The 23,764-nt window shown below is 44.2% G+C and overlaps 1 protein-coding gene across 1 annotated transcript in view; it reads left to right on the forward strand.

The window, feature by feature from the left end:
* GRB2 (growth factor receptor bound protein 2) overlaps positions 1 to 23,764 on the forward strand; it is a 66,129-nt gene that overhangs the window by 35,879 nt on the left and 6,486 nt on the right. The window contains exon 3 of the mRNA XM_027518745.1: positions 18,243 to 18,340. Coding sequence (XP_027374546.1) covers positions 18,243 to 18,340 — 98 coding nt within the window. The remainder of the gene's footprint in view (positions 1 to 18,242; positions 18,341 to 23,764) is intronic.

A 23,764-nucleotide genomic window follows, 5' to 3' on the forward strand; every position in this document is an offset into this window, starting at 1 on the left:
ATTGCAGACAGAAAGTGATCTTAAATCTTGACTTTGCCATCTTAACCAGAGGAAACACATATACCGAGTCTGAAAAATCATAAAACAGCTTGGCAGTTGGGAAGCAGCTTGAAGTAGCAGTAGTATTGTTGGAATTTGGAGTTCAAGGAAGGAAATGGCAGGAAGGCTGGAGAGTTGGGGGGGCAAGTAGTGGAAGGCACCGTGCTCAGCGCTGTGCTGCCTCATGCCAGGCCGGAAGTGCTGTGGGCTTTGGCCAAACGATTGATAAGGTTTACCGTATTAGCCAAATGAATTGATCATCTCTGTCTTTTCACTTATGTTAGTTATAAGATTCATTGTCCACACAGGTAAGTATAGAGTAAGAAAAATAGCTCTGTAGGTAAGTAAATATTTAAAGTAAAAATGAGACCATTAGGCCTGCTAAGATGAATGGACAGCAAATTGCATTTTACCTTAATTGTTTTTTTAAAAAATCCTTATATTTAACATTTGTTTAGAGTTTTAAAGACATAATGAGTTTTATTAAGTATTTCCTCCATTATAGGTGATTTGCTGCTGCTGTTGGTAGTGATGATGGTGGTTTTTAATCCCAATTTACGTTACATTATAGCCTTTCGTAGGTCATCTGTAAACATACTCATTCCCCACTCCCTTGCAGTGTGTGTTGAGTGTTAACTGTGTTACACAATACAAAGAACAGTCAACAAAGAGAGGTCACAGTATGATGAGGTAATTTGCTGTCAACAAAGGTAGAACTGTGGTTGAGTACTATTCTCAAGACAGTAGTACTTCTGCATTAAATTGTCTCAGAAAAACGTTGTGGCATTGGAAATAGTGTTCTTCTGGTACTTTTGCTAAAGTTACCTGCATCTAGAGCTCTGTTTAAATAAAGCAAACTCTCTGTCAAGCCTCACCCACTTCCAACAGTTCCTAGGCTGCTTTTGTGTTTATAGTATTTATTTGGCTGCGTTGGGTCGTAGTTGCAGCCCTCAACACTTGGGATCTTCAGTCTTCCCTGCGGCATGCAGAATCTTTTAGTGGAGGCATGCAGGATCTTTAGTTGTGACACGCAAGCTCTCAGTTGCAACATGTTGGATCTAGTTCCCTGGCCGGGGTGGAACCCCGGGCCCCCTGTATTGGGAGCTGGAGTCTTAGCCACTGGACCGCCAGGGAAGTCCCTAGACTGCTTTTGTGTTGCCTCAGTTTTAAATGTGAATACACAACTGAGGAGCAGTGAGTGTTAGAGAAATGAGAAACCTTTGAAGGATTTTAAGCAGATCCACAGTCTAGCTTTTTTTTATATGTATATATATAAGCTTTACTTTTCAGAACAGTTTTAGATTTACAGAAAACTTGTACAAAGTGTGCAAGTATGCCCCACACCAAATTTTCCCTGTTTTTAGCATCTTGCATTAGTACTTTTTTTTTTTTTAACAATTAATGAACTGCTCCGGGCACATTGTGATTAACTAAAGTTGGTACTTTATCCAGATTTCCTTAGCTTTTCCCTAGTGCCCTTTTTCTGTTTCAGGATACCACAGTACACTTAGTTGTCACATTTGCTCCGCCGACTCCTGGCTATGACAACAGGTATGGTTTACATTTTAATAATGTTATTCTGGTTTGTAGAATAGAGAACATTCTGAAGGGGATAAAGTGAAAGCAGCGAGACCAGTTGGGCAGATACGACATAATAATCCGGGGAAGAGCTGTTGGCAGCTTGGACCAGAGTTCTAGCTGTGGAAGTGGAGAGAAGGGGTTGATTTAGGGTATATAAAAGCCATCTGACTATATGAGAAAATTAAGAGAATGAGTGTTGGTAGAGAAGAAAATAGGTTCTGAGATGGAGCCCTTGAGGCCCTTTAACATAATGAAATAAAAAGAAACTAGCAACGGAGACCAAACAAGAGCAGCCAGTTCAATAGGAAGAAAACCTAGGATGTGTTGTATCCTAGAAGCCAAACAAGTGTTCACTGCAGAGTAAGTGACCACTCCGTTGTGGCTTCTGATAGGCCAGGTCAGATGGGGTGGGGTACTGACCTTTGGATTCAGTAACAGGCCATCACCATCACTGGTGACCTCTGAGTAGTCACAGTGGAGAGAGCAGAAACATACCAGGAGTGGGTTCGGAGAAGGTGAGTCAGGGCAGGGAGTGGAGTATGGGGAGCCTTGGTAGGGGTGGCAGTGGCTGTGTAAATGCTACACCAAAAGAAAGCACTGCAAACTAGTATTTTAACTGTAGTTAATAATATATATGCAGAAGTGTTTAGGAGAAGGCGTACTGATGTCTGCAATTTTGAGATACATGAAAAAAATAAAATAGGGCTTTCCTGGTGACTCAGTGCTAAAGAATCCACCTGCCAGTACAGGAGACAAGTTCGATCCCTGGTCTGGGAGTATCCCACATGCAGAGGTGCAACTAGGCCCGGGAGCCACACTGCGGCCACTACTGTGGCCACTAAGCCACTAAGCCACTAAGCCCACATGCGGCAACTACTGAAGCCCGAGCGAGCATCCTGGAGCCTGTGCTCCCCAGAGGGAAAAGCCTGCGCAACAAGAGAGACCCAGGACAGCCAAAAATAGATCAGTAAATAAAATTTGAAAAAAAGACATTGCAAACTAACATTTAACTAATGGTTAATAATGTGTTTATGTATTTGGAGAATGCTGATGACAGTAACTTTGTTGCATTAAAAAAATTGGATTAATGGGAGATTGTATAGATAGATATGTGATAAAGCACATATTGTTAATGGCATAATTTAGGTGGTGGGTAAATGTGTCATGGTTGGTAAAATTCTTTAAACTTTGCTCTGTGTTTGAAAACTTTCATAATAAAATGTTGGGGAGAGAGAACAGGAAGAAACTGGAGACAGGGGATGTGAACAACTGTTCCAGGGAGTTTTGATGTAGAATCAAAAGAGGTCTGTTTTCATCCCAGTCTGAGAGTTGGGAGAAATAATAGCGTTTTTATTTACTGATGAAAAGATCCAGTAGAGACAAAAAAAATTGATGATGAGCAAGAAATAAGGGAAAATTACTGCACTAATGTCCTTGAGCAGGCAAAAACGTAGGGTCTAGCACAGAAGTAGAATTTTATGTGGTTAGGAGCATGGACAAAAGAAATAGAAGGCAGAGGGTAAGGATTACAGGTACAAGTGGTTGTACACAGGTGGTGGGACCTTTAAGGGATCTGTTTGCTACTGTATTTTTGGTGAAATAGAAAGATCATCTGCTGGGAAGGATAGTGGAGGAGCTGTTGAGGCTCAAGGAGAAAATGAGATCGATGTCTAGGTGGGTGTGAATGGACTCAGGAAATGCTGTGCGAGCCTGCTGGAAGTCTTTGATGAAGTCAAATGAGGAGAACAGTGCAAAGGAAAGACTAGCAGATTTTTTTTTTTTTTAAAGAAGAAAGAAGGTAACTTCTCGAAAGTGATGGATGTGGATTTTTGCAGGAGGAGGGACCACCGAGTCTACCCAGCAATTTGTATAAAAACAGATCCACCCTCAGATAGGTTATTGTTAAATTTCAAAGTGTCCAGGAGAAAGAATAGGTTCTAAAAGCATCTTGAAAATAAAGAAACAAGTCTCTGTTAAGAAGCAAGTCTCTGATAATCAGATTGCCAGTAAACTTCAGATGAACAACTCCGAATACCAGAGAACAGTAGCTTCAGTGGCTTCCTAATTATGAAAGAAATGCTGTTCAGCCTAGAATTCTGCTGAATTCTACACCTCACTGAACCAGCATTCGGTTACAAGTGACGAATCAAGGCAATTTCAGACATGCCAGGACTGAAATCATTTGCTTCCCCAGCACCCTTTCTTGGGGTGTATTACTGGTGCCGTACCGTAAAAACCAAAAATGAGGAAGCCTTGAAGTCTAAGAATCCACACGTCCAACCAAAGAAAGTATCAGGAAAATCCCAGAGTGATACACTGAAGAGGGAAATGAGTATTCAAGACATTTTCTTACACATACCATCCTTGAAAAGTGGTAATTTTAAAATATATAAAAGCCAGAGAAATTGTGTTAAATCCATTAGAACTCTAGGGAAAACAGAAGGCCATCCAGTAAAGGGAGTACAAGTTTTAAAACCAGCCTCACTGTACCTCCCAGGGCTGCAAACTTGACTTCAATAGTGAGAATTTACCTGGGCATTTTGGTTCCGGTCAATTCAGACTTAATAGTTGAATCATTATAGATCTGTTATGCGTAGCCATTCATAGCCTTTGACCTTATGGGGAGGGGTCGAGAGGTTTAAAAAGGCTCAGTAATAATCATTCTCTAGTGGCCAACAGTAGTCATACCTGAGTTGATCATCATATGGCTGATCATTTTTATGGTTTGGAAAGCTCCTTGTTATTGTGGGCAAGAGAAGAACCCCATATGCCTGGTTTCCCCTTGAATTTCCAGGCAGCACCGACGTTGTTAAGTCCTGTAGCGACCCAGAATTGTGGGTGGCACACTAGTTTCCCACTTTAAATACTGCCTGAAATCAGGAAGTCCTTCTTGTAATCTGGAATTGAGGGTCTGACAAGCCCGTTGTTTGCATTAATACATCCTATTATTTAGTCCTCTTAGTCCCCCTATTCTCTGCAGGTTGTGACGTTTCTGTGGGACGAAAGTGCTGATTTTCCACATGAAACAGTGTGTAGGTGCTCAGATAAAACCAATAGGCGGAGCAGGGCTGGGCTGTCTCCCTTTGAGCACAGGCTTAGAGCAGAGCTGCAAGGCTGCGCTCCGCCTGCCCCCGCCCCACCACCCTCCCCTCCCCCCAGCCTCCCTCCTGCCTTCTGAGCCTTGCAGCTGCCTGCAGGAGGCCTTGAAAGCTAGTTAATTACAGGACAAAAGGAGGGGTAACTCAGCCTGTCTGTCAACAGCAGCTGTATTTGTCACCAATTCCGTTAGAGAGATACCCAGAAAAAGTTGTCATATCCTGAATTCTCAAGTCTCTTTTCTTAATGAAAATGTCTGTATTTGGGGTCACTTTTGGGAGTAGAGAAAGTTTAATATGTGAGTAAGCATATTTTAGGGTATACTAGTTCAAATTGAGTATTTTCATAGAGTGTACATTACAGTTATTTGAATTGGTTGTTTGAAAAAGTTTTGTGTAGACGTTTGCTGCTGCTGCTGCTGCTAAGTCGCTTCAGTCGTGTCCGACTCTGAGCGACCGCATAGACGGCAGCCCACCAGGCTACCCTGTCCCTGGGATTCTCCAGGCAATAACACTGGAGTGGGTTGCCATTTCCTTCTCCAGTGCATGAAAGTGAAAAGTGAAAGTGAAGTCGCTCAATCGTGTCCAACTCTTAGCGACCCCATGGACTGCAGCCCACCAGGCTCCTCCATCCATGCGATTTTCCAGGCAAGAGTACTGGAGGGGGTGCCATCGCCTTCTCCGGTGTAGACGTTTATGTATTAATAGCTATCAAAACATCACCTCAGCACAACTGAGGGATTATCTCTTTTATACATTTTCACTTTATGGTGAAGAATAAACTTTAAGTTTTAGATTATGTGGCCTTGAGAAGCTAGTGATATGACTTGAAATTTGATCTCAAATCAAATTTATACCGTGTTCCCTGTTCCTGCAAACAGGGTGCAGGGGTAAATTTAAGAGTGTGAAAATAATGCATATGGAGTTCTTGTGTTCATCTTAGAGTCTTCTCAAGGCAATCAGAATCCCCCCACCCTAGTCAGAATGTCCATCTCTTCTGGCCTGGCTTACTGCAGTAGCCCCTTAATTAAGTGGTCTTTCTGCTGCCACTTTGCATCCCTCCCAGATCTCTGTGCCACACAGAAACCAGAATCATCATACTCAAGAGCAGGTTCAGTCTCTGCTCTCCCAGGATCCTTACTCTACTCTTTAGAGCCCTGCACAGTTTAGCCAGTTCCCTTTCTCTCTAGCCTCCAAGCCTCTACTTTTCACAAAACTCCTTTGGATCTGTTATTTCCATTCCAGACCATACTAAACCCCTTCCCACCCAAGAGCCTCTACGTGTGCTTGTCCCTCTGCTTGGAATATTTCTGCTGTCTCTCACTCGTGTCCTCCATTCCCACCTCTAAACCTGGCTAAGACCTGCTGGTACTTAGGGTTTCCAGTTGAAATGTTACTGCCCAGGTGAGCTTTCCTTGCCACCTCTATGTGTGATTCAATTAGGTCTCCCCAAGGTGCACTGACATCTGGAGCACTCTGAACTTTCCATCATAACCTGTGATTCCTTAAGTTACATGGTTCCCTTCGCTTCCCTGCTCTTAGCTCCTTGTAAGGAAGGATCATTTCCATCTTGTGGTCTCCCCAGGACTGAGCACAGACGCTGACTCAAAATGAACACTCATAATTGTCTGCTGCCTGAGTCTTAACACAGTACATCTTGATTATTTGATTAGAATAGAGTCCTAAGAATGGCTGGGCTTTACTGGGTTAATAGGTATGAAAATTCAGATCTTTGATACTTAAGGCTAAATTCTTTTCAGTGAAACCATACACCTTTTTATACTCCCACAGGAACAGCCGGTCATCATCACTGAATATTAACTTGTTTTCATCTTTGCCAATCCAGTCATCCAAAAGTAGAGGAAGTGGGTAGTCTGTCAAATCTCTGAGTGACAGAAGATTGGAATAGACCACTTGATCTAGTTACCCCAGGCAGGCCCACATGATACTCCAGCCTTGAAGGTTTCTGGGCTACAAGACTCTTCAGCCTTCCTGGTGGCACTTGAGCAGAGTGGTGGAGACAGTGAGGAGGGGCAGTGGAGTAGCCTCGCCCTGGAGATTACCTGAGAGGCAGCTCCACGCCATTGAGCCCCATCCAGCCATCCACAGTGCCTGTTGGTCGCTTAAACATGTGACCGCTCCGTTTCGCAGGAGGGTACTTTGTAGCCTGGCAGAGAGAGGATACCAGCTGTGTGACTTAACAGCAACTCCCTCCTTTTTTGAACCCAATTAAAATATAAAAGGGACAATGGCCTTGTTTTACCACACCTTCTTACCTACTCTGAGTTGCTCTGCCTTTAAGTTCTTTCTCTATTCCTGGACTATTTGAAGTTGCCATTTTTCTAGTTCCTCCAGACATGAACTGAATTTTTTCTACATCAACCAAGCAGCTCATTTGGAAACATGTAGCTGTGAATTCTATGCTGCTGCTGCTAAGTTGCTTCAGTCATGTCTGACTCTTAGCGACCCCATGGACTACAGCCTACCAGGCTCCTCTGTCCATGGGATTTTCCAGGCAAGAGTACTGGAGTGGGGTGCCATTGCCTTCTCCCATGAATTCCATAGTCAGCTTAAAACCAGCCATTTCCCTTATCCCAATTTCTACTTATTCCCTTATTATCTACATGCATAGCTCCCTTAGCTGTAAACACTTCCAAAGGTAGGACTGTGTCTCTTCCCCCACCCCCAGATCCCATCGCAGCTTCCTAGCACAAAGCTGTCAGTGTAGTACGTGCTCAAACATGGACCAGAGTGCAATTCAAAGAGGACAGCAGCTGCAGCTAACTCATCAGGACCGCCTAGCGTTCGCCGGATTACAGATCTAGGTCTTCATTGCTTCGTCACCTTTCTTAGTTCCCTGTAACTACTTTAATAGTAGACAGAATTATTTAACGGCTTAAGAATGGTGGACCTCAAGAGTCTTTTAAGTTTTCTTCTCCCAAGTAGTTAGTAGAATTTGGAATACTTCTGTTATCTGTTTGCCCTTAACTGTCACTTTATGTGATGAAATATCTCCTTAATCCGTTCCAAAGGATGAATAGAACTGATTTGAGGGGAATCTCAGCCAGGGTCCTGGTAGGAAACACATGACAGACCTAAATGGGCTAACCTGAAGAGATTTTATTAATGAGACCGTTTACAAGAAAGGTATGGGCAGGGTTTCTCTGGAAACCACAGGGGATGGTGCGGTACCCAGAGCTGGAAAGCGGGTTACCATCTTGAGGCTTGGAGAAAGAAGACAGTAGCTTGCAGGAAGGGGGAGGCGCTACCAAAGCCTGGAGGAGGAGGCGACTGAGCTGAGAGGGCTGAACGCTTAGCTGGGGGGGGCCGAGGCCGCCCACAGAGTCCCCAGTAGGAAGCCGCCTTCCGCGGGCCTCCCCATTGGGGAACCAGAGAGCCGTGGCAGGTCCATACAGGGCACAGAGAGGTGAGGGAGAGTGTCCACTGGACCTGGAGAGGCTCAGGAGCACCGTCTGCCTTTGCAGTTAGGCTTTACTCATGAGGACGCTAAAAGAAGGATATTCACCAGCAGCTCTATATAGCTGTTTTTCTAAAGTGCTTTACAGAGAGAAAAAGAGAATCGATGGCCAAGAGGGAGCCCACTGAGTCCCATCTACCCACCAAGCTCTTTTGATTCCACCTCTAGGTATCCTGACTCTGTCTGCTTCCCTGCACCTCACTTTCCCACTGCAGTCCCAGTGCTGGCATCTTCCACCTGGCAGCTAGGGTGGGTCTCACCTGGTTTTCCCTCCACTTCATTCTCACATTGGAATGTTTGAAAAAGGCAAACCTGACTGCCACTCTTCAGTGGCTTCTGAGCACTTTGAGCTCCCTGATTTTCTCACTGGAGCTTTCTGCCTGGACTACTCATAGGCAGCTCTTTGGGTGTCCCCTCAAATATTACTCTGTGCCCACATGCCCCCTCCCTCCCAGACTAAAGGAGGTCCCTGTCTTTTCTGCTCCCTAATCCTACACTTAACACAGCACGAATCCACATTTTCAGTTTAGTATTTGTACTTACCTGTTTAATTGCCTGCATCACCTCCACCCTGGCAATGGGGTGGGGACTCAACATGCTCGCCCAGTCCCTCTGTCTCTCATGGGATTACGGACTCTCCTGCCATGGAGCTGGATTAGCTGCTTCAGAAGTGGAAAATGCTTTTGGAACTAGGTTTTTTTGGTTCGGAATGGTAGCACCCTAGGTGTAAAGACCCCTGGCCTTGAGATTTGCGGAGTCATAGATTCTCATGCTGGAGAAGGCAATGGCAACCCACTCCAGTACTCTTGCCTGGAAAATCCCATGGGAGGAGGAGCCTGGTGGGCTGCAGTCCACAGGGTCGCTAGGAGTCGGAGATGACTGAGCGACTTCACTTTCACTTTTCACTTTCATGCACTGGAGAAGGAAATGGCAACCCACTCCAGTGTTCTTGCCTGGAGAATCCCAGGGACGGGGGAGCCTGGTGGCCTGCCGTCTCTGGGGTCGCACAGAATCGGACACGACTGAAGCGACTTAGCAGCAGCAGCAGATTCTCATGCAGTTGCCAGTGATTAAGCTCAGTGACTGATGCCTTTTTTTTCTATTAGATTCTGTGGGGTGGCTCTTGGGTCCCACAATGACTATTAATCAATAGACCCTATTTAGTTCACATCTTGGATCAATAAGCCTGAGTAAAACTTAATAAACTCTGTTGTCATTAATTTGGGGCAGAAAAGGACTTTTTGGGAAACTCCTGCCTTTTTTTTTGCTGAAGCAACAGGAAGTGAGTTAGATCATAGAGTGTAGAGCTGATGAACCTGAGCAGGTTTGCCTGTCATTAGAAAACAGGTGACTGCTGTTCCCCTGGCTTGAGAGGCTTTGTTTATTTTGTTTAGTGTTTTTTGAGGAGAGAGTTGTAGGATTTAGCCTAAAGTTGACAGCCTTCCGTTAATGAACAAGGATGGTAGCTAAATATATATCATTAAAGAGTTAGCCGTGTGTGTGTATTAGTCGCTCAGTCACGTCAGACTCTCTGTAGCCTCATGGACTGTTGCCCACCAGACACCTCTGTCCATGGAATTCTGCAGGCAAGAATACTGGAGTGGGTAGCCATTCCCTTCTCTAGGGGATCTTCCCAACCCAGGGATCTTCAGCCAGGAAGTTTTGTGATTATTTTGGTTATTTCCAATTAGGAGTTCTGATACCATTAGTAAGGGTTTTACTAACTTAGGGAAGCTTAACCAGTCTGTTGGTCAGTGGCTGCCAAGTGGACCGAGGGAACCGTCCAGCCCTCCATTTGCCTGACAGCAAGTTGGGAAGTCTGCCGTGTTCCTCCCACGCAGAGTTCTGCGCAAGTGGAGCAGAACCAGGGATGCACACAGTGCGCCCTGAGGTTGGGGCTGGGGATGTAACCTTCCTCACACTTCACCCGGGCTTCCCTGGTGACTCAGACGGTGAAGAAGCCACCCACAACGTGGGAGACCTGGGTTCAGTCCCCGGCTTGGGAAGCTCCCCTGGAGGAGGGCACAGCAACCCACCCCAGTATCCTTGCCTGGAGAATTGCATGGACAGAGGAACCTGGGGTCACCAAGAGTCGGACAGGACTGAGTGACTAAGCACACTTCACCCAGGAAGCTTTCCTGTAACCCCTAAACTGGACTTACGTCTTTCCCTTTGGTGTTTGGAACTCAGACATTGTCTGTTGAACCAGTCCTTGCCGTAGTACCCGTAATCCCCCCTCTCCTGGCATCCCCCGTGGTGTTGCCACAGGCGTTTCACCAGACCCCAAGCTCCCTGGGGAGGGAAGGGTGGCCATTGTGTCCTCAGTTCACCTGGCTCAGGGCTTAGCAGTCTCATTCCTGGCAGGCTGTGGCAGGATTGTTGAGTTTTTCAAATGCACAGCATTTTCTCTCTTGAAACTCCCTCATATTTATCTTTGTCTCTGTCCACCATGACCCCCACCCCAACTGCCCCAAACCCCCGCGGTTGAAATCCTGACACCTTGAGAGCATTGCATTCTTCTGTTGAGCAGTCAGCTATACCAAAGTAATAGGTCTTCCGCAAGTCGCCAAATACAGAAGACACTTATTTTGAATGGAAACTCTTGTACCATATAAAGAGTTTATTTTGGGGTACTGCCTGTGCATTTAGGTTTCACTGCCTCCAGATTCATCTGGGTGGAGTAATAGTTACATAAGTGTGAACGACCTTCCTGTTTTGTTAAAATGTCATGGGCAACTTTCTTAATGACAGCCAAACCTGGAGAGGTTGCTAAGAGTACCCAATCCTTTTTTTTTTTTTTTGAGTACTGAAATATTTCTCAAAGAAAAATAATCTTTTGGTTATTCTTATAATTATTCTTATAATTTGGTTAGTCTTCTTAATTGTTCATCCTCCTACATGTGTGAATATTATAAAGGAAATCTTTCATTTAAAAAAAAAATGCGGGAGTGATCCTGAACTCTTAACATAGTCGATCATGGTTGTGTGTGAGAGAGAGAGTGCAGGCATTTTTCTTTGTGCATCATCTTGACTGCCATTCAGAAGAAGGAAAAAGGTGAAGATCTTCATTACTGTCCTTTGTAAGCCTTTTGCTGGAGGAGTTGTAGCTATAAAATTAACAACCTGCAAAAGTAAGTCACTAGCCCACTCCAGTACTCTTGCCTGGAAAATCCCATGGATGGAGGAGCCTGCTCGGCTGCAGTCCATGGGGTCGCTAAGAGTCGGACACAACTGAGCGACTTCACTTTCGCTTTTCACTTTCATGCATTGGAGGAGGAAATGGCAACCCACTTCAGTGTTCTTGCCTGGAGAATCCCAGGGGCGGTGGAGCCTGGTGGGCTGCCGTCTTTGGGGTCACACAGAGACGGACACGACTGAAGCGACTTAGCAGCAGCAGCAGCAACAGCAGCCAGACATGCATGCTGAACCAGGCATCTTACTGGTCCAGGAAGTGCCCATGCTGAGAGCTGTCAGTTGGGACGTATGTAGAGACCTTCCCTCCCTAGTCCACCTAGGACATACCCTTTCATCAGTCATGGAGAAATTTCCCTTCCCTGCCTATGCACCCCACCCTTCTATTTTTTTAGCTTGGAGAAAGTTAGAAGCGGTAGTATCGTGGGAAGAATTTAGGGTACTCCCTTTTGAAGTACTCCACATGGTGCTTAAGTTACAGGAAGATGGATTGCCTAATTCTGTTACTTCCTTTATTTTGCCTCTCTTCCTTGGGGGGAACAGATTCATGACGATCAGTCTTTTGAGGGTCATTTTAAGAGAGGTTAGTTTCACAAGGCATTTCATGGTAACATGTAACATGGTGCCCTTTCACTTGTCCCCAGGCCCAGCTAGCTCTGATCCCATGTGCATTACTTAGAACAAACCCCCCACATACAAATCAGTTCCTCAGAATATGCTCGATGCCATTCTGAGGATTGTGAAGAACACAGATGAGAGTGGCGTGGAGCCAAGCTCTTAGGATGCTTGCAGCTTAGGAGAGGACAGAGCATTCGGGTGCACAGTACTAAAACAGCGGTGGGTGAGGTGTGAGTAGATGGGAAAGAGGGAAGGCGCGAGACTGTGGACGTGGAGGACTGTGTTTAGAGGTGGCTGAGTGGACTAGCTTGGCAAACTGAAGTGTTCATTTAGAGAAGTGGGTGAGAATGACAGAAAGTAGTTGGTGGCTAAGTTATGAGAAGTGGAATGCCAAACTGAGAATAACTTGGACCCATAGGAGGCTCCTTAAGACTTCTTAACAGGAAAACAGTGATGTTTGAAGTGATTCAGAGCACCAAATATAGATTGAGGTCACACCTGGTCAGCCCTAAACTACAACACCTGGACCTGTAGGAGACTTGACCTCTTGATTCACCAGTATTTCTCTTTTGAACTGATCCTCGTTAGTAGCAGCTGCTTAGGGAGGGTAGCGAGACATCTCTTGGGCAACAGGAGAAAGGGCACCGTGTTACTGGTTGTATTCAGGTGGGATTATACAAGCGATGAGTGATTTTTACCAGTGGAAGGTTTGGGGGTTTTCTGGGGAAAACCTAGCATGCCTGTGTGTCTGGTGGTCAGAAAGTAAAGTTGATCAACAAATGCCCTTTGGATTTCTTTAGTTTGGTAAATAGAATCCTTTCTCGAAAGTAATGTAAAAAATTAAAGAGTTTAGGGCTTCTTGATCCCCAAAGAAACGAGTCTTCTGGAAATATCCATTTCAAAGGGAACAAAAAACACATTTCATGGCACAGATATTGTACTTCTATTGAAAGAGTTCATCACCATAAAGCAAAAATACCCCCTTGATGTGATATCATTACATAAATACTTTTTTAAATGAATAGATTTTCTTTTAATAAAACATAATTTGGTGTTTACACACATTTTTATAAATCTGCCAAAATTGAGAGAGCTTTAAAACTTAATACATATACATTTCTTCTCAACTGTCCGGTCTTTAAGGGCCCACTACCTGTCAACGTCTTGACGGGGTCAAAAGGTACCGCTGTGTCTCTACAGAGTTGTAGTCTTTCATCACGGAGACTGACCTGCCGGACTTTGAAGGCTGTTGCTCTATGCGTTTACATAAGCAACTTAGGTTTCTGTGGGGCCAGGAACCTTAATTATTAAACTACGTTTAAGTTGATCATCTCATCATTAAAATTCAGAGTAACTCGTCTACAGTGTGGGTGTTTTTCATGATTTGGCACACGGTAGAGCAAGCAGCGTAGCCAAGATGTTTTTCATGTTGAGCAAAAACTGTAGCAGATGGAGCTGGTGATCGTAAAGCACTTACTTAAAGTGTTCAGAATGAATCAGTGTAGTTTGAGGCCGACACAGCCATCCATACTAAAGGAGTCTGAGAAGCTGAAGAGCATCCTAATAGTTTCTAATAAAATATGTAACAGGCTGAAGAGAACTGATTTTAAATGGCTGTCCCAGTACTGTTACCCTAGCCAGGGCCCTGTACAGTTGTTCTTAGGGTTATAACGTTTAAAAAAGCCTGCGTGTGTGTGTGTGTTTGAAATTATGTGGTAGGATTGCCATAGCTCTTTACATTTGTCTTCAGGTCAGGGCGGTATTTCAGTGTTGCCTGAGTGGGATTAGTTGATCTTTAAGATGAAGTGAGGGAAACCTCACTTCCTTATGTAGAATTTCTGTAAAGCAGGGACCAGCTGTACTGGTATTTTTATTTTTATGTGGTGAAGGAGCTTAAATATGTAATCGTTTCTATCTTTTTTGTACAAATGCTCTCTCTTATACATTGCTTCACAAACTGATATAAAACTTTGGGTAATTTTTCCCTGAGGAAGTGTTGAACCCCATGCAAGCTGTTAGAATGAATATTGAAAGCTTTGATGGGTACTGTTCTAGAACTGCACGGCTTTTTTGTCTTTTTTAAATCATGGTTTCGTTATTTTGTTTATTTACAAATGACTGGATATGTTCAGGCAAGAAAACACCCCCCCCCCCAATATTTCAAAATACAGCAGTCTGTAAACAAACTTTATCTACCTTTTCCCTAAAAGACACCCTTTTTCTGTAATTTGTATGGAAATGCAGTGTCGTTTACCACTGAAAACCCTCTCAGTGGTAGGTTTTATCACCACTTTATAGATGGGAAACCAAAATCTTGAAAGTGGTCGTCTGCTCAAGGCCACACAGCTCCTTGTTGGGGAAGTTGAAATTTGAACCCATGTGAGCCTGTCAAATCCTGTCACATTAGGTGTATCCTAAGGGGTCTGAGATCTGAATCGTTGACCTTTGGCTTTTTTTTTTTATTTATTTTTTAAACTATTTGGAAACCTTTAAGTTGGCAGTATAAATGGAAATTTGTATTGCCTTTAGAATAGTCTCAGATTGGGGGTGGGGTGGGGGCAACAGTGAATCATGTTATCAAAATTATATAATATAGAAGGGGTGGAAGGGAGGTTCAAGAGAGAGGGGATATATGTATACATATAGCTGATTCACTTTGTACAACAGAACTAACAACACTGTAAAGCAATTAATAAAGCAACTAATAAAATATATATATATATATACAGAAGTATAACGTGGAATCCTCTGAGTTATCATTTGTGAAGAAAGTTCTTATTTCCGGGAATTAAATTTTTTCACAGGTTAGTGATGTCAGGCTATCATGGCGGGGGTTTCTGAAGCCTCGCTGTGTTCTTTTCTGCTCACCTGTGTATTTTTGGTGTGAAAAGTTTGTACTGGAGGTGAATGAGGCCCTAGGGGTGTGTGTTACTTACAAGTAAATTGGACTATAATATTACTGTTCTCTTGACCGAAATAGTTCTTTCAGTTGAAGTATGATATACATATAGAAAAATTATATATCGTAAGTGCACAGTTCAGTGAATTTTCACAGGCTGAATATACCCAGGTTTATCAGCTTGCACGTTAAGAAATTTAACTTTAGCGACAGCTCAAAAGCAGCCATTGTGTCCCTTCCATGAAACAGACTGCAATAGTTTTAATTCTTCTTTGCAAACCTCAGACCATTCCTTATCTTTTAGTTCTCTTCCTGATTGTGGCTGTGATCTTACTTTCAGTCTTTTTGCAACCAGAAGAAGAACAAATGAAAGCTTCACTAAAACTTGTCTCTTCCTCCTCTCATAATCTCATCTCTTGATCAGTCTGCTTCCGTTAAACCAAAGTGTTTTGATGGCTACAAAGTCATCACTCGAGGGAATATGGGGGTTGGCATAGAACATGCAGCTGTGGGGTAACAGCTAAAAACATTCCTTGGAATTTTCAAACCAGAATGAAAATGTGGTGGTTGAACTCAATCATCTCTTTTGTTAAGAGGTCATGAATGAGTGAAGGGTGAGTTGCCTGTGTTTCGGGGAAGTAGTGATAGGAGCAGTCTGCTCCTTCTCAGAACTCTGCTTGGGCTTGAGCAGATCACTCGGGGAGGGGTGGGAACCTCATCTAAAGCCACAGCACATTCAGCACGGTCTCTGTAGGCACAGATGCGTCTGGTCCTGGTGCCCTTCTCAGCTCTGCTCTAGACTCACTTATGTCAATTTATGCCCTTCACTGTTTCAAGCATTTAAACTTGATTTTCAGCTCTTAAATTATGCCATCCTGGGCTTTCCTGGTTTGAGTTGTGAAAGCTGATGTGCCTGCTTGGTGGGAAGCCTTGGTCCTCACTCTCTGTGACCCGGGCTTAGCAGGGCCCTTTCTCCTGCGCTCTGTCTCCTGCAGAACCAGTCTGTGCTTAATTTATCGTGTATGGAGATTTAGAGGCACACCGTAGCAGCACCGTGGCTTTCTGGCAAAGCGATATTCTGGATACTAGAACGTTCCCAGAGAACTAAAATTTTAGCCTCCCATATTCAAACATTACATTAAAAATAATCTAAGTGTTGGGAAGTTCCCTGGTGGTCCAGTGGTTGAGATCCTGGGCTTTCACTGCCGAGGCCAGGTTCATCACTGGTTGGGGAACTGAGATTTCACAAGCCACGCAGCCAAAGTGATGATGATGATCTCAACGTATTAGTTCCATATTTCCCTACCTTCTTGGGAGAAGAGCATACTAAACAACATAATTTTGTTAATTTTGTTCTGCAGAAAACCATAGTTCTAAAAGTTTCTAAAAGAGACTCCAGGGGTTGGCCTGGAGTTTCTTTTGTTGTTGGGGTTGTGGGCATTTTTTTAGGGGGAGGTTTGCCTCTGTCTTAGGTGACAAGAAGAATGTACAGTTCCAAAAACTTGGCATGTAGCACCTTTGCTGCAGGGTTATTAGTCACGAATTAAAACGGTCCTTTTTTACCTTACTCTGTTTTTTGGTCCAAACAGGCCATGATGCTTTATGAGATAATTACTAGACCCCATTTTTCTTCTGGCCCTTCTTTTTGGTAGACACAAGAATCCTGGCCTGAAGCTCCTCTGCTCTCGTGCTCTGGAATCTTCTGTGATCCGAGTGGATTAGCCGTGGTGCTCAAGGCCAGACACTGATGTCATTGTGGCAGGGAGCGCCTCAGGAGCCCCTCTGTCTCCAGCCATTGTCTTTGGTGTGCGGGTGTGCGGGTGCTGTATACTTGCCTGGTAGCAACAGAATGATTTCTCTGTTCCCAGTACAGTTTTTGAAAAAAATTTAGGGGAAAATAATGGAAAGAAAAAGGTTTTCATCTGAGTCTGATGGGATTCGCCAGTAGCTGGTTTTTTTTTTTTTTTCCAGCTATCACATATATTAGCCCTTGCAAGATTTTCTGCCTTGTCTTCTGCGCACTTCAGCTCAGCGACTGACTCTGAGGACTTCAGGTTAGCCAGCATCACGAGTAGGCACCAGCTTTGTACGACTCCTCCGCTGCAGCCTCCTTTCAAAAGAGAAGTCGCTAGGAAGCACCTTTAGTGCGGCTTCACTGTTGGTATCTGTCAGCCTCATCTGTCCTTTCCAAAGTTGTACCTCACTTTGAAATGCCAGTACTACATATACATCAAGCAGCCCAGGTTGTAAATTGGCAGTGAGCCCAGCATTGTTCAGCATCATGAATAAATAATTTTTTCAAGAATTTTACCAGCTTCCTTTTAGAATTTTGCTCCGTAGGATAGATTAACTACCACCGTACTAGTTAGCTCATCAACGTTTACCTGTGTTTGTGTTGTGGAGTTGGCCTCACATTTCAGTTTCTCTTTTTAAGTTAATAGTTTTTTAAAAATGCCTTATACCTTTTGCCTTTTGTTAGAAATCTGGGATTCAGAGAGTGGATTTTATACTGTGCCTAGCTCTGTTCTTTTTCTTTTAATACTCTACAGATAACAGTATCTTGGCCTGACCTGTCCATATAAGTAAGTATTGGAGAGCACCTTCCTTTGAGTTCTGAAAATCCATGTGGTCTTCGCTAGCTCGTAACCTTGGATTACATCACATTTCTAGGTCTGTTTTCACTTTGTAGGATGCAGTGGCTCAGTTGTATGGTCTCTGGGTCTGTCCCCTAATTAGGCTGGTTGGTGTGCTTTGAGCCTTCTCTGACTGCCCTTGAGGATAAGGGAAGTAGGACTTGCCGTGTTTCTTCATTAAAATGCGTTTTTGGCACACCAGGGCACACAGCGGTGCCTGCAGGTGGCGGCGTGCCGGTGGCTGACCCACACTCTGGCAACCCAGGGACAGTGTGGGGAGAGCCGGGGTGGGGCCTCGTGGTGGAAGCCGGCTGGAAGACCCCGGGCGGCCTCAGCGCGCGCTTTTGCCACCCGCCTGTGCAGCGACACCTTCCCTGCCCTTCATTCTCTGGTCAGCGTTTGCTGCTCTGCAGAATCTCCTCACAGAAACTCACCTTTTATTTTTCCCTCCCTTTCCTTTTCTGCTGAGGCATTAATGCTAGATTTTTAGGAGCCTGAACTTCTCATTTCCAGAGACAACTCCTTCTCTTTTTAAGTTTCCATAACTCGGCTTGTTGGAAATCACAAGTTTGACGTCCACGTGATCATACTCCAAAAGAACACCTTTTACAAACAAACCCAAAAGGCACCATAATCACCCTCATGGCTTCCCACCCAAGAGTGAAAAGGAAATGACTGTTTTCTCTCCTTGTTTGAATTCTTTTCAGGTTTTGAATGAGGAATGTGATCAGAACTGGTACAAGGCAGAGCTCAATGGGAAAGACGGCTTCATCCCCAAGAACTACATAGAAATGAAACCACATCCGTAAGTTGGGCTCTGCTTGACCATCCAGGGTCAGACACGCCTGCTTGTTTCTAAAATTGAGATAATCGGGATGGATGTCATGCTTTTTACTCTGTTTTCCCAGGGAATTAACAAAGCACGTTGATTTTCCATGTTCGTAAGAGTGTATAACGAGAGCATAATAGTCAATGATGGTCTATGTTTTCAGTGATAATTGTCTGTGATCTGCAAATGATAAAAGTTAGGGCCATAATTATTCTTCTGTGAAACCCTTGGTGCCAGATGTGTTTTGCATTTTGCAAAAAATGCCAGATTCTGCGCTTTTTGAGTTTTTAGAAGAGGTACTTGTCACATGGTTTTGTATTGGTATGTTTGATTTTCCTATGGGACCATGTCTTAATAATATTGACACCACCAGAGCACAGTACTGGGCCTGTAATTGGTTCTCGGTCAGTGTTACTATAATCACTGGCCTAGCCTCCATTTGAGTGTTCCCACTTCAGAGAAAACAAAAGGCTGCTGAGAACAGTGGGGAAAATTTTGTTTTTAATTCCAGAAGCTTTTATGTTGCTATGTGACAGGGTGGGGTCCTGGGAGCCCTGACAGGCCACGTCCCTCCCACCCTTCTCTCTCCCATCTTGCATCGTCTCTGCTCCTGCCTCAGACACAGTCGTTTTCTTGTATGTCAGGGAGAACTGAGGCTTTCGGTGCTCAGATTAGAATGCCACTGAGACAGAGAAATGGTAGATCTTACCTACTTGTTTTAACAACGGAATGGTAAAGAAGACTTGTAGATGACTGCCCACCTCGAGGCAGCAGCCCATTTGTCCCTCTCCCTCATTGTCACTGTTGTGATGTGTCCCTGTCGCTTCTCTTCCCCCAGATACTGGAGCAAAGATCTTAACCTCCACTTGTCTTACACAGATCTCACATCATCTTACCCAGGCACCATAGAGCGCAAAGGGCCTTGACCATGGTACAGCTCATTCCTCTCTATCCTGCAAATTGAGAAGCTTCCAGTATTTTCAGTTTTAAAACCACTAATTTATGAATCTAGTTCTCATCTTTTTAAATATTTTAGTTGATTGGAGTGTAGTTGATTTACAGTATTGTGTTTTTAGATTCATTTTTCATAAAGGTTATCACAGAATATTGAGTGGAGTTCGCTGTGTCACACTAGGTCCTCATTGGTTATCTGTCTTACATCAGTAGTGTGTGTGCATCCCAAGCTCCTGCTGTGTGAATATGGTTCTCGTTATAAAAGACTAACAGTGTAGAAAACTATAGAGCAATGTGAGTTTCTCCCCATAGATGTACCCCTTTTTCCAGGAAGTGAAGGGACTTAAATGCTCTCTTATGAACCGAATCGGCTCTAAGATGATGCTTTGCCTTCCATAAAACAAGACAAATGACTCCGGAGCTTCCCTCTGAACCATCTGTCAGGTTCATGTTTTGGTCACTGAACTCTTACACAGTTCTCATTATGTGCAGAGACCTGCAGAGTTACGTTCTGTAGTTAAATTATGTATATAAAATGTCTGCACAATTAATAGGAAGTTCTTTGAGAAATCACATCCAGGAAGCCATCACCTGGAGAGTGAGGGGTGGGTTACCCTTCAGTCTGGCAATGGGAAGAAACCTATTAATGTCTATTCTGTATAGATACAGAACTGTCTGTAATGAAGCATCTGTGGGGTCTTCAAGGAAACTGCTTATGCTTCAAAAAAAACCCAGCACCTTTTGATGGCTCACTAAATGTTTCATGGAATGATTTACAAGGAGAAAATCAGTCTAATTTGTAAAGGACATTTTTCTAAAATTGTTTGAAACTTGGACTGTCTTGTATCTTTATAGCTGTATGAGTTTGATTTCTCCCCACTTCCCCTAAAAAGATACTAGATTCCTTGAGGAATTTTTGTCTTCTGCTTTTATACTCCCTTGCAACTCATGCCTTGCTTCTGCACATAGTAGCTCAGTAAGTAGTTTTGAATTGATACTCAGACCCAAATGCTTGCAGAAAGGCTGGGACCAATTTGTCCATGACAATGAGAGCCAAAGTACTAAATACTCAGAGGCGTTCCATGAAAGAGATTCCTGGCCCCTTGTCAGTGGACTGATAACGTTCATTTGGGGTCCCTGTAACATTAGATTGGCGGGTATTAACATTTAACATTTTAACACGACTGAGCGACTGAACTGAACTGAACATTTAGCCATGCAAAGACCCTGATGCTGGGGAAGATTGAGGGCAGGAGGAGAAGGGGACGACAGAGGATGAGATGGCTGGATGGCATCACGGACACAATGAACATGGGTTTGGTTGGATTCTGGGAGTTGGTGATGGACAGGGAGGCCTGGCGTGCTGTGGTTCATGGGGTCGCAAAGAGTCAGACATGACTGAGCGACTGAACTGATGCCTGGGTTACTAAAATGTTGGTGCAAGTAGTGCTATCCAAGATACTCCAAAAGACAGGCAGAGCGCTACAGATTCCTGGGACGTGCACTAAGCACACTTTTGCATTCTTGTGGCCACTTAGGTTCCATAGTTGCTTTGGGGACTGTGTGGGCTTTTCACGGACTGCATCACAGAATATACCCCTCAGGAAAAGCAGTTGGCCAGTGGTCACTGGGAGCCACGCAGGGCTTCCTACCTCTCGGTCCATACAAGCCAAAAATGTGCACGTCTGTTCCTGTAATCCTGCCTCAAGAGATCCAGGATTTGCTCAAGCTTTTCTGTAAAGGGCCAGATAATAAATATTTTAAGCCTTATGGGCCATGTGCAGTCTCTGTCATGTCACGTATTCGTCTTTGTTTGAATTTTTTAAAATAACCCTTAAATTTTTTAAATAGCCTGAGTAGGTCATACCAAACCCAGGTAGATGTAGGCTAAGGGTCATACATAGTTTGCTGACTTCAGCGGTAGATCCAGTGATAACAAAATCAACTTCAGTTCCCTTTCATTTTTGTATTGCCAGGCTGAAGGGAACTTGAGCAGAACAGCAGGCTGTAATTTTTATATTAAAAAAACTGTGGCTCTAAATCTTTGTTTTTCTTCAGATTGTTTCAGGTGACTTAGGCATTTCTGATCTGACTGTTGAAAACATAGGAAAAGGCCATCCTCCTTGGATAGCTGCGGTTACTGGCCTGATGGTTGAAAAAACCACTCTCATGCCTGCTGGTGCCTCCCCACTATAGGGAACTTCAGAATAATAATTGATCAGGAAGCATCGAGTCCAGGCCCCGTGGTGCTTCCTTCCCAGACTCTGAGTGGAAGGCAAGCAATGCTCATCCATCCGAGTTCTGAAAAAAGAAACCATAGTACAGAAAAGACCACGACCTGAACCAAGGGGTGTGGTTGGCCTTTTAGAACTGTTTCACGAGGCAGAGCTGCTCTGTGAATGGATGTCCAGCAGCACGGGGTCAGAGTTGGCTTCAGAGCTGTGGGAGGGCATGGAACACCCTCCCTCCCCGTCCCCTCTCTCCTGCCTTTTAAAGTTTTTGTTAGGGAGGAAGAGAGAAGTTTAAAATGAAGTATGACCTAATACAGCGTTTGAGCTAACAAATGAAACACAGACTGCGAAATGATTGTTGGCATTAGCGTTGCATGAGTTGTATATACTGGCGTGGATCCAAATATATGCTCTTCACATTAAATGCCTGTGGACGAGCGCCTATGGGATGAAATATATACTTGAATTGGAAGTAAGCTGCTTCTTCCCATGGTATTATAGCATAAACCCATATTTTTAAAAAAGTTTAAACAGTTTGACCATAGCCATGTAATTCCACATAAATACCACCCTTCATTGCATGCATGCTCAGTCATGTCCGACTCTTTGTGACCCGTGGACTGTAGCCCTCCAAGCTCCTCAGTCCATGGAATTTTTCAGGCAAGAATACTGGAGCAGGTTGCCATTTCCTCCTCCAGGGGATCTTCCCGACCCAGGGATTGAACCCGAGTCTCCTGTGTGTGTGTCCTGCATTGGCAGGTGGATTCTTTACCACTGAGCCACCTGGAAAGCCCACATGTCACCATTGAAAGAAATTAGTTATAAACAATGTGAAATGCTAAGCAGGTGTACATGGTACTAAATGTTTTAACTGAGAGTGACAGCTGTTCCTCACGTAGCATCATATCCCTTCTATTGTGAGACATCCTTTCTCTTGGTGGGGGTTGGGGGGGTTGTTTAGTGAAAATAGGAGCAGACACCAAACTCCCCAACTAATTTTCTATCTTTCAGTCGGGATGCTTATAGTAAGGGTGTGTTTACTTTGTAAAACTTTCAGTCAGTACTTTGCATTACTACAGCATTTTTTTTTTAAGTTGAAAATAAAAATTAGTTAATTTTAAGCTGGAGCAAAAAAATACTGCCTCTGTATCTGTATCACCGTGCACCATAGGGGAAGGTCTAAAAACACACACACCTACCTGCCAACAATCACTGCCTCTGGGGAGTTTGGAAGAAAAGTCTTGCTTTTTATTTTTATTTCACACACATCTAAGCTATTTTAATTTAGATCCATTACTTATACCTTAAAACAGGAAGACAGAAAGGAAACGCCTGCCTGGTGGGAAGATGGCGGGCAGTCTGTGAGGAAAGAGTGTGACTGTTGAGGAGCTTCACTCCACCTGCCTCTCAGCCCCAGGACTGCTGAGGGCGTGTGCGCTGTCCACCCGAGCACACAGACCAAACCAGAAAGCACCTACAAGGTCGCAGCACCGGGAGCTGTCCTTTCCTGGCTGGCCGTCATTCTGCTGTGTTACTGCCTGATTTCTCTGGTGTGGCCTTCCTTCCGGGCACTGGAGGACTCACCCTCGAGTTCTTTGTAGGCACAGGAAGATAGGTGGTACCAGCTCCCCAGCAGCTTGGCAGTGCGTTGCCTCAAGTGAGGTAGACACAGGGCTGCAGATTTCAGGCCTGTTCGGAGTCACTAATGGCAGCTTCTGAATGCACCCTTCCCAGCAGCCCCCATCTTTCTCTTGGAATTTTAGCAGAGTGTATTATTTCAGATTGAAGGCAAAAGGAGGAGAGGACGGCAGAGGATGAGGTGGTTAAATAGCATCGCCAACTCAATGGACATGAACTTGAGCAGACTCTGGGAGATAGCGGCAGACAGGGAAGCCTGGCGTACTGCAGTCCATAGGGCTGCAGAGTCAGACGTGACTTAGCGACTGAACAATGACGACAGTTACTTCAGAGACATCTTGCAGTGCAGTCACGTATAAGTAAGATAGATATGTTAGATGTATAACTTTAGTTATTCTAGTTTGCACATTTAATGCATGTTAGATGAAGTGGGTAGGTCTTTATCAGCTACAACTGGTGTCAATTGCTTTTTTTAAATAACAACAGTAAAGACAACTCTGCACAGAGAACCTTGTTTTCACAGTCATCTGTCCTAATTCGTTGTGGCTTTCCTGTGAGAAGTGAGGCGCCTGTGACC

This window comes from Bos indicus x Bos taurus, chromosome 19 (assembly GCF_003369695.1).
Source record: "Bos indicus x Bos taurus breed Angus x Brahman F1 hybrid chromosome 19, Bos_hybrid_MaternalHap_v2.0, whole genome shotgun sequence".
Lineage (NCBI taxonomy): Eukaryota > Metazoa > Chordata > Mammalia > Artiodactyla > Bovidae > Bos > Bos indicus x Bos taurus.